General features: G+C 40.8%; 1 protein-coding gene across 4 annotated transcripts in view; it reads left to right on the top strand.

The window, feature by feature from the left end:
• The window catches only part of wdfy3 (WD repeat and FYVE domain containing 3), a 120,239-nt gene that overhangs the window by 57,714 nt on the left and 50,386 nt on the right, over positions 1-12,139 (top strand). For all 4 annotated transcript variants that reach the window (XM_034117710.1, XM_034117711.1, XM_034117709.1 and 1 more), the window contains 2 exons: positions 6,616-6,716; positions 10,606-10,824. In XM_034117710.1, the coding sequence (XP_033973601.1) occupies positions 6,616-6,716; positions 10,606-10,824 (320 nt within the window). The remainder of the gene's footprint in view (positions 1-6,615; positions 6,717-10,605; positions 10,825-12,139) is intronic.

Raw genomic sequence — 12,139 nt, 5'->3', positions numbered from 1 at the left:
TTAGCAACACATACATGACACATGCACACTGACACACAGACAACAACTGTTCAAACTATGATATGTTCTTCATTAATATTCAGAAGGAACCAGGTTTAAGGAAAAGGAGACCCCTTACTAAAGGTCGTTGTGGAGGTTTTCTGTCAGTTTGACAGCAAAATGCCAAAGGTCATTTCCAGTTATTACATGGCAAGAATTAATTATTAGATAGCATCAATTTGAGTCGGATTTCAATAATTATTTTGTAAACATTACCCTGTAAAATCTCTATGTATAAATCCAATTTCTTTAAATTGTTTTACTAAATGTCATTCCATTCCGGCTCACAGTCCAAGCCCCTACTGACTGAGCCACTGCCTTAATGATAATTCATTAATGCCTTAACTTAATAATAGGCTTACTCCTATAGACTGTATACAAACCTACACCATGTTGGTGTCTTATTGTTTTCATGTCACATTATGCCAAATAAATCAAGTAATATTAGGTAGTAATTTCACCTCAACTCCATTGACTAGCTTCTCTGGGACACACAGTAAATGGATGATTGCCAAGCTCATCTCAGACCGAAGTTAAAAGCTCCAGAAAACCCACTGAGTGGTTTTTGAGTCTGTCGATATTATGCCCCCCCTCCCCCCTCGCTCCCGATCACAACAGAGCCGGCCGTCGAACAAATCAGAGCAGATTCTGTCTGGTTTCAGACAGAGGGTGAAAAGAAGTGCTGCAGAGAAAAATAAAGAGCTTTTTGAACATTAAACATTAACATGTCACAGTAAAGGCACAACATTCAGGTTCAAAATATGAACCTGAACCATATTTCCTGCTCCATAATTTGTCAGATTTCCTGTTTTCTTTTTTTTTTACCCACAAGAACCCAGTTGACTCATCTCAGAATAGAACATGGAGTTTCTCCTGAAAACACAGCAGAGCAGCAGCACACTGGCAACCAGGCACTGGCCCACTTTACCTCAGCATCAACAGAGGACACACACGCACACGCACACACACACACACACACACACACACACACACACACACACACACACACACACACACACACACACACACACACACACACGCACACACAAAAGCCCATACCCCTCCTTCCTCTCCCATCTGTCACCATGAAATATTGATGCCCCTGCTGCTATTAGGAATCACACACAGGCACTCTCTCCTCTTACACACATGCACATATCCACTCTCCGTCATGCACAACATGCTTACACACACTCCGACACACCACGGCACACTCAGCCAGTCAGCCATCTCGCAAGGGCCCCCCCCCCCATCCAGTTAGGGTGGAGGGGAAAAGACTCCTTTTTATGGGGGGACTGCATCTCATTCTGCCTGAAATCTTTTTTAAATTAGCATAGCAAGCCAGTGAACGCCCCGGAGTGTTTTTGTTGCTCAAGGTGATGACTATTAGGAAACAAAAACAGCATACACCTAGTCACTATGAAGCAGCAGCGTGGTATTATTGCTAGTTTGACAGAGTGCCTGTCCTTGAAAATTGTCCTTGAACACATCATTGAATCCCGGCCAGCTTCAGGGACGCTGTCCTGTAGTCAACCCTGAACTTAGACCTTCCTGTCCAGGTGGGGGAACAAAGAAAGCCAAAAAAACCTTATAAGTGGATTATATCTAGGGCTGTATCTGTAAAATAAATTATATTTACATTTTATAATCAAATTACTTAGTCATTGCATAAAAAATAATTTAATCCATCTTTTATTACACGTAGAGCTCCATTTTAGTTTCCCAAAAAACACTGATAATATAAACGTTTCTAATGCCCAGCTTTTGATCGCTTTAAATGTAGTGATGAAATGTGGCGTTTTGGTAAAGATGCCACTTGCAGGGTAAAGCAGTCTGGAAGTATTGAGAGAGATACTAACACATTGTTGGTATTTTGGTTATTATTTATTATTCGCTAAATGTTGTACTTAAAACTGTTGACATGCTATTATTACACGGCTTATTTGAATACTCGATTCTGAGCGACAATTTTGACATTTCAGAGGTTGTTAATTCTCGCTAACAGAGCGCTGCTAAGGAGGATCAAGGGACTATGTGCAGCCATATCAGTCCGTGGAAAGATGTCCGGTAGATTTAGCATCAGCAAACATGTGTTTTCTCCATCAGAAAACACCATGGAACACTTTTTGAATGTTCATTTTTATATTTGTGGAGAGCGCAAAACTCTGGATTCATAATGGCTAAACCGTCAAAAAAAAGAAAAAGAGAACAAGGGAAGGAAAGAGGTTGAAAGATATGAAGGACATTCTAATTCCCTTAAGAGAAACTGATAAATGATTAATGGAAAAAGTTTGTCTTTTGTTATATTTAATAAAGTAATAAAGAAAGTCAATATACAATTGAAATCAATCTCAGGAACAAAGCAACTTCATCCTCTGAGGATAAAATGGCTTTGCACACCGAACACAGCTTACAGTCACACTATATTGTAAAAAGCAAATAGCCAACTGGTCCTACTCATAAATTCTCTTAGGCATTATCTAAACATCCCCACCATTAAACCATACAACCCCCCCAGTCCTTAACCATTTGGCAAATCCACCTTTTGCCCTTCCTGAAATGTAAATCCTAAACATATGTCTCTGTTAAACACATAAAGGACTAACAATACTAACCAAGTAAAAGGCAATCGGAGTATAAGACATAATCTATATGATTTAAATGATTATAGGATAATTTGGCAGGAAGTGCCACCGTCATTTTAAGTTACGTTGCCTTCGCCGCAGTTGGTGCAAACAATTTTTTATTTGCAAAAGCAATATGATCATGTTGAATATAATACAATTATTTTAAATCAATATTGTGAATCAAGGCGTTGGTTCATTTAGTAGGTAGCCGTGTAATAAGTGGGATCATGTGCAGTGAACAAAGAACACTGTCATGGTGATCAGGTTCCCTTACATCATTTACCCACCTGTTATATGCTCTTTGTTGTGATAGTGTACCATGTCTGAGTTTTTGGCAAAAACAGGTATTTTGTCTGAGCTTAAGACTGGAGCCACACGAGAACGGTAACGCAAACGAATCGAATTCGATATCAAAAAAGTCTTCCGTCCACACGCAATAGGCACCAAAAACATGTCCGTCCACACGAGTTTAATACTGTCTGCTTATCTGTATTATTGTGTTGCATTGTTGGAGAAGCCTGTAACCTGTGACCTAAGATTTTCAACGACATAATTACTCTGTAGCGACGTTAGTTTGACAATAAAGAACCTTGAACCTTAAAACCTTGAGACCGCTCGAAAGTGATGAAGACGCTGTAGTACATATGCCAGGCCTGTAAGTGGCGCTGTACTTCTGCCACGAAATACACCAAAAGCAGCGAAGAAGACTTCCCGCGCATGGTTGCCATGGTTGCCCTTCTATTCTCCGCGGTGGACCCTCTGGCTCTTTTTCTCCCTCCCCGAGGCAAGTGTGTGCTCCTGCTGTAATTCTCTCCGGTTAGTCCACTAGCAGATGAAAAACACCCACCTCTCCGCCTCTTCCAAGGGACGAGGGAACCGTGCGGCAGAGTTTCAGTTAGATTTTTTTTCGCTGGTCATCATGTCCGTTAAAGTTTAAATCTTCCGGACAAAATTTGAAAAGTGCCGGTCAGAGGTCTTCTTTGTTATTTATTGAGCTTTAACCTGTTAAGCCCGAGAGACCCCGGTACCGGGGCACTGCCGCAACATCTTGCAGGAAACAGTGTCTGAGGGCATGTTCATTTAATAAACTATGAATGTTTTATATCCATGTAACGGGAAGAAACTCATCTAACTGATCATTTTTCAAAAGAAAACTCACAATGCTTAACACTGAGCCTCTGAATTAGCAACGAGCGAAAAATGCTAACAAATTACTACACCGAAAATCACTCACAAAACCTTATTATTTATCTCTTCTCTGCATCCATGACATCGATTCACATCGTGAGGTGACACAGAATCATTATCACTGAATTATACGAATTTGCGACGTTATAAGCAAAAACGGACATCAAAACAGGTGACGCTAGGTAGCTAAAAATGCTAACATTTTTACCTTGGCTCTGTAGTCTCTCCAAAGTGGTCTTCAATGGCATTAAAACGATAAAAACGCTGCTGAAGTTAATCCATAGGTTGCGTTAGGTGTCTGTGTCCCTTTGAAATGATTTCTGATAATTCATAAGCATTAAAACTGCTTTTCCGTTTCCAGATGTCAGAGCTAAAGATAGGTTCGCTCTGATGCAAAACTGCATGCGTGAAGCCCCCACCTTTTCTTTTCACAATGAGTGTGTGTGGAGGACTCCCCCTTCGATTCTATTGGCTCTAACGGTCAGAAAGAGGTGTCAACCATCAAAATCGAGCAAGGGGGGCCAGATATATGGAAAATCCACCCAAATGACCCCAGAAGTGGTTTCTTTTTGCTAAATCTCTCTAAAAAGGTCACATGTCACTTGTTTTGCATCAATCTTGATACAGGCTACTTATTATATGTTGTACTTTGGATTCCTAAAGCTTTTAGTCTACCTTACCATAATCCAAGGGTAGTTTTCACTATAAGTAAAAAAGAACTTTTGGACAGACACTATAATTTACAGTTTTTTACTATGTAAAATCTGAATTTTCTTTAAAATAAAAAACATCTATATTAATTCTGACTTTTCTACATCCAACTCACAGGTTTATCATTACTTTGAGAAAAAAAGATTATTAATTTAACCCTTTTAGAAGGGAAGATATGGTCATTTGCTCTGGGAATGTCATTTTCGAGCCTGAGACCTGAAAAACAGGCTCAGGGCTCAACAGGTTAAAACAAATTGATAACAACTCTATATAATAATATTAGAATAATAAATGGAGCCTCTCTTTTCCTCCCCCTCTTCTGACAGCCCAGCAGCTGATCTCTGAGCAGGAGAGGTGGGGAGAGGCGGGGCGAGGCGGGGCTATTGCTTCATCGTTATCAGAAAATGATCGTAAACACGGAGCCGTTTGCCCCCCAGAGCGTTGCGTCCCCAGATCTACCCACCTTGGGACCCGTTATCGTTATCTGCGTTTCCCTGTCGGCCTTGTGTGGCCGAACCGTCTATATGATAGAGAACTGTAGCGGATACGACCGTTACCGTTCTCGTGTGGCTGCAGCCTAAGTTAGAGGAGGACCCTGTATAATGCTAATTTTCTATCATTTCTACTCAATTATTGCTGCTGTTTGGCTTTCTTTGGCCTTGTGTGCGGTCTACGTCGGACTCCTCTGTACATATTAAGCTATTTCATGTTTCATTTAAAATGCTCTCTGGTATCATTTTTTAACACTTGGTTGATATTCTTCAGCTATGTTGATTTCATTTGCATAAATAAGTTATAAGAATACAGCATATTTAGTTAGCAAAACTGCTTGTCCCTTTTTTTCTTTATCAAATGACACTTTTGTGTGTTGGTTACATAACCCTCTACCAAAGATTGGCTCTTGCACACACTTCAGAGATCATTTTAATGGTCACTTTCATATGCTCTTTTCCCATAGAGATCTTCTCCCATAGAGAAGAGCATAAGAAAATCCAAGCCTTGCTCTTTTTTTCCGTTATAGTAGTAATTGGTTTGTGACGCACATATTTGATGGCATATATTCATAGAGTAATATCACTATTGGGGGAGTTCATAGAGGAATGCTGAAACAATACACTGAAAAAACTGAAACGTTGACTTCAATTAAATGTTTTATGTCAACATATTTCACATAGTTGAAAGCAATAATATGAAGTTTAAATACAAAAATATTAGGTTCCACTTAATATTATTGCTATCGACTGACCTAATACAGTTAAGTGAAAGTGTCACGTCTGTCATCAAGGCTATCCTGCAGTGTGGTAAGGCTAGGCTGAATTCACCACCTTACTTTCATACATTTTGAGGTATTTTTTGTATCTCTCAACAATAGAAAAAACAAAACAGGTCCCCATGCTCATTTCCCAGAGCAGCAGTGTCTTCAGTGCTGCTTCAGGATGATTAGAGAGGGAACAAAGTAGCACCTTCACAGGGAGGCAGTGAGTCAGCAGAACACAACACCGACTCACAAGTACAATTCTCTGTAATTTTGTGGAACTGTTGTCAGTCTTTGTCCACTGTAGAAGCCCTAGGAAAACTCAGACTTTATCAAACTAAAACATCATGTTGGCAGGATGCTTACTGGTGACCTTTCAACCTTTATTTAGTATTTCTTAGGCAGTCGTCATCCTATTTCTTTTCAGGTAATTCACATTATATTCAATAGCGGCACCTACTACTCATTGCAAGGAAATACGTCTGGCAGATTTATTTTGAAAATCCAGCCTGAATGTATGCTTTCAGCCTACCTCTATCATGTATAATAAATCCTTGCGCATAAGCCAGTTGAGATTTCCATAATACAAAGCTCCTGTCTCCAGCGCTGAATTAGCACACTGTTCTTTGTAACCTCAGACTCTTCTTTGTAATAGTTTATCTCAGCGATGGAGCCAGACTGCAGCAGTAAATCTCTTTTACAACACTTGTAAGCTGACATTTTGTTTTGTGTGTGTGTTAAAGCTGTTTTCACTGGATAAAAGTCATTAATCCGTCCTCTGTTGTCCCCACGCAGGTGCCTGTTTCTGCCCAGCCTAGCGCCCCACAACGCCCCCACCAACAACACCAACGCCTCAGGTGTCAGTGATGGAGCCGTGCTGAGCGGGATGGGTACAGGTAAAGACCCACCACATTTTATTTCTGTTGCTTTTGGTTAATCTGGTACAATGTTTACACACCTAGCCTCTACATTCAACTTTAGAATATAGAGACATATTTGCTGTGTCATCTCAACACCTGCTTACTGTCTGGTTTTAGATTGGCTAGTTTTTCCTGAAATAACAAACTGCTGCTGTGTCCTGACAGGAAGTGACAAAGCCCAAAGGAATTGCACCGGCCGTTGAATAATATTGTTTCTTAGAGGCCAAACGGTAGTACTTCAGTGCTGTTCTAGTTTGGGCCGAAGAATCAATGCTCCCATTGACTTACATTGGGAAAGAGGGCTCTGTAAATCAGCAAATCGTTTTAGCTAAATAAGCTACCCAGTACAAACACCATTGCGGTCCTTATTTGAATCATTAGGGTCTAGAAGTCATACAATGTTTGAATCCAGAGTTTTTTCCCCCTCTCCATTCATTTGACTGAACCAAGAACAGCAGATCGGAGGCAAGCTCAAGGAAAACTTAAGTGCACATGCTCTATTGGCCCTGATCTGGGTACTTTTTAAATCTCCAGTTGCTCCAGTTCTCTTTATACATCCATGGAGGTGACCAATGCCGCTGTTAGCTAGCTGTCTAGCACTGTTATCATTCAGGGTAGAATCATTTCAGACTGCCCAATTACCCAATAAAATGAACAATAGGCGCGTTCACACCGCAGTACTTTTCCCACTTTAGTTCCGATATAGTTCCGAAATGTCGCGTTCACACCAAAAAAATCCGTTCATCAGAACCTTTTTACCCCCTTTTCCGTCCCTGCTAGAGAGCAGGTACTTTCGTGGGAGAAAAAGGTTCCTATTTCTGATTGGCTGGGCGGAATGCAAACCACGCCCCGTAAAACTCCCAAAAAGTTTTGTGAAGCCGCCATTTTATTATCCTCGCATTAGCATTATTAGCATTAGCCCAGCGCACAAATGCAGAGAGACTAACTTATGGCAACACAAAAGAAAACATGGGAGCGGTGGAGCGGTGGAGATGAGGAGGTGTCGGCGTTCTGGCGATTTACTCGGAAGCCAGTCCCCAACTCCGGGGACTTCCGGCCGGGGACTTCGGGTGGCAGTATACGCCGTGAAGTTGTTTGCAACCTGCCAGTAAACCCAAAGCAGAAGAAGAAGAAGTGACGTCAGCGGCTTCATTTGCCTAATCCTCCCACAGGGACTTATTCCGGTGTGAACGCGATCTGAACTTAGTTCATGAGAACTAAAGAGTTCTCATGAACTAAGTTCTGATGAACCTTTGTGGGAAAAGTACTGCGGTGTGAAAGCGCCTAATGGCTTCCTTTCAACACCAGTAAAGTGATATGTTTATTCAGCAGTGAAAAAAAACCCACATGTATAACTTTTATTTGTATAGTGGTGTGTTCACCAGATCAACCAACCAACCGCTAGTCACACCATTTCTGTTGTGTTGCCACGATGGCGATCGTTGAGGGTGAGAAGTGTCCTGCGTTCCACACTCACACCGACATTTAAAGTGGAGGGGAATTAAAAACTAAGTGTAGCCCCCTAAGCAAGAGTTGTGTGGCAAATACTTTGAAATACCTTTGCCCACACTTATTTCTGAAATAGGTTTATACTTACTTAAAGTGCATTATGAATCAAAATACATCCTTGCAGTCTTATTTCACACTTATGCAATAGGGAACTGATAAAGGCATTATGAGTTAATATTAATAATTGATTGATACATATTTAATCTGGCTTTTCTGTTTTTTTTATTCAATAAAGAAGTATTGGCCAATAAGAACATTTCTGTACTCAAGCAGGTTCCCTTTCCTGGAACTTAACACACTGAAACCCATACATCAATCACATGAGGGATCTCTCTTTCTCTGAACACATTGTTACCACACTCACTCATCATTGTGTTACCTTGTTGCATCTGCAGTGTCTCCCTTTTGTTTTATCCCTGTGTTATTTTTGATCTCTTCCTTTCTTCTTCTAGTGGCTCAGTGTTGTTCTTGAACCTCTCAGGAGATATTTCTCCATCTCCCCCACAAATATTGTATTTGTTCTGATGTTTTTTTTAGTAGTTCTCATCATTTGAGCAAGCAAAGGAAAAACAACAACACCTTAAACCCAAACACCCCAGCCGCAGATCTGAAGTTAAAATTAATCTGTGACTTTATGGTCGATTTTCTGGAGCCTCATTTAGTATTTATGAAGCACAGCTAGACTCCCCCCCACCCCCCACCCCCCCCCCCCCCTTCTCATCCGCCTCCTCCGCCTCTCCTCATCGTCTATCTGCTCTCCACTTTTCTCCCCTGCTTTAATCTCCTTATCAGAATCACTTTATTATAGTAGCAGTGGGGAAATGTAAAGTGTTACAGCAAAAGCTAACTTATTAAATATAGAGAAGAATATTAAACATTAGCCATTTCAAAGTAACAAAGTAAGTAAAAGTAACAATTTAAATAACTAAGTGACATAACTAACATTATAAAAACGTTTGGACCTTTATAACAATTTATATTTTTCACACTTATCTCACCTCCTTTCCTACCTTCTCCTTCCTCCTGTCCTCTTATCTCTTCTCCCTGTCTCTCTTCTCTTCCTCTCTCGTCTTATCTCTCCTTTTATCCCCCTTCTCCTCTCCCCTTCTCCTCTCCCTTCTCTTCTCCTCCCTTCTCCTCTCCCCTCCTCCTCCCTTCTCGTCTCATTTCCTCAGCTGTCCTCTCTCACCTCTCCTTCTTTCCCCTCCTCCTCTTCTCCTCCACTCCTCTATTAATCGACCCCCCCGCTCACGCACTCATACATTACTATCATTTGCTCCATCTGTTTACCTATTCATCCGCTCCCTCTGCACTCATCCCCCCCACACTCTCCTCCTCCTGTCTTCTCCGGCCAGTCACTATTTATAGACCTCGTTCTTTTCCTCCCTCATTTCTTCCCCGTCACTCACATCCTGCTTTTCCCCTTCCTTTTCATCCCTCACCTCCGTCTCCAACCCTCCATGCTTTCTTTGTCTCTTTTCCTCCATGCCATACTCTGTTCCTTCTTTACTGTTTTTTTTCTCTCTCTTTTCTCGCCTCATTTGTTTCAATCCCCTTCTTCCTTTCTCTATCCCACTCCTATCTGACCCATATCCTTGGATGACATCCTAGAAGCTCATTCATCAGAAATAGCCCCAGTTTTCTCAGTCTCACTGAGCTCCACAACCATCTACTGATATACAGAACAAATATTCCCTTTGAACCAAGTCCACAGCCTCGCTTCACAAATCAGACGTAATGTTGGGTTTGTCCTCCTGGAAGGCCTTTTTTCTAAAATCTATCCTGGCTAGTTGTTGGCTGTGTGCCAATTTTAATTCGGTCCAGTTTTGGCAAACGCAGTGTATCAAAAATATCTAAATTAGGGTTGCACAATTATTGCAATATTTATCGAAATATGGTAAGTGCATTTTTCAAATCGCAGTAAGCTCAATATTGGGTAAAGGTTAAATAAATGAAATTATCTGAATGAAGTTAACTGGAAAGATTTATCTGCCTACAACGGTGTTCTAAAGATTTAAATGGGCCATATTATGCTAATTTTCAGGTTCATAATTGTATGTAGTGTCTCTCCTGTGACATGTCTCCATGCTTTAATGTTTAAAAAGCTCTTTATTGTTCTCATACTGCCTGTGCTGCAGCACCCCTTTTCACCCTCTGTCTGAAACCAGAGCCCAGTCTGCTCTGACTGGTTAGCTGGCCGGCTCTGTGGTGATTGGTCAACTGATTAGAGATGACCCACCCCATCACTGACAATGTGATGGAGCGCTAGCCAATAGAAGCGTGAGTTTTACATAACGATGAAGTCAGAACTTGTTATTAACCCCTTTTCCTCCATCTGTCCTTCTTTCACCTCCAGGGGAGCGCTTGTTTCCTCCTCCGTCAGGCCTCAGCTACTCCACCTGGTTCTGTGTGGAGCGTTTCAGCGCCGCCCCTCACGCCCACCCGGTGCGCCTGCTGACGGTGGTGCGCCGGGCCACGTCCTCAGAGCAGCACTACGTGTGTTTGGCGGTGGTTCTGTCCACCAAGGACCGCTCGCTCACCGTCTCCACCAAGGAGGAGCTGCTGCAGTCATACTGTGAGTACAGCAGGAACACATAACTGTAAGACAACAGAACAATGTGACCTTAGAAAAGAATGAACCAAGATATCAGAAATGTGTCCTCTGATCAGAGACTTTATTAATAGAAAAACGTGCCTTTCATGAAGCATATTCAGACAGTAGCCTATCCACCAACAATGAAACACATGAGCACATACTACAGTTTAAAACATCTGATATAATATCTGAGATAACAGAAAATGCTGCGTTTCAGTTTAATAATTACAGTTAAGCTCACACACACTATTTTATGAACATATACGTTCAACTGCTGAATTAAAAAAAGAATAAATGAAGCAAAGAAAGTGAAAACTATAAAGCAAATTCAGGCAGCAGGCGAATAGATTAACATTCAAAGTATTAGCCTACAGAACAGTACAGCTTACAAAGAGGAATTATAAATCCGCTCCGTTTACAACAAATACAATATGCTCTTTTTAATTTTCTTAGTAACCTTGAAATCCTGATAGTAATGCCCACCTTTTTAGATATGTTACAGTTATCTGATTACATATTTTTGATGTAACTATAGTGGAATACAGTTACCTTTTTATGTGTGCTGATTACGTAATACCATTACATGTAATCTGTTACTCCCCAAGCCGGAGTCCAAATAGTAAGCTTAGTAGGAGTGAATGAAATGTGAGTTTAGTAGTTATGGAATCGGCCACAGGGTGGGACTCTGCAGTGATGGAGTCATCATTGATGAAAACACTGAAACACAGTAAGAAAAATGAAGTTATAAAAAAAAAGGCAGAAAATATTGAACTATTGTAACAACTGTATTCAAAACTTTAAAAGAAAATAGACAAGCAATATAGATATACAAAAAGGAAAGTAAAATAATAAAACAATCAAATATGTGCAGACTTCAAGTGGTGGAGCTGTGCATTTCTTAAAAGAGGTTGCATGAAACAGAATTCTGCACAAATCTTTACATGATTTAGCAAACCTAATTGCAGAGATGCCCTGATAGAAACTCATCATGGAACCTTTCCTTTGCTAAGTTTTACCTGAACACAATTCACAACTGTGTTGCATAATTGCCAACATATTTTGTGTATTGTAACATTTTAAAAGATGTGTCAAAAAGGCAGAATGTTAATCATTTATCTTAAATGACATATGAGTGTATAGCTTCCCTCCCAATTGTTCCTTCACACAGGTTTCCCTTCTGAATGTGTGGACTGACTTTCTGCATATCTATAAATCAGTGCCTTGTGGGATTACACTCAGTTACCCAGAGGTCATGTTTTGACGTCTGACTCATCGATTCTCCCCCCCCCCCACT

This window comes from Trematomus bernacchii, unplaced genomic scaffold (genome assembly GCF_902827165.1).
Source record: "Trematomus bernacchii unplaced genomic scaffold, fTreBer1.1, whole genome shotgun sequence".
NCBI lineage: Eukaryota > Metazoa > Chordata > Actinopteri > Perciformes > Nototheniidae > Trematomus > Trematomus bernacchii.
The sequence above is the reverse complement of the archived record's forward strand: the minus strand, read 5'-3'. Positions and strand labels throughout refer to the sequence as shown.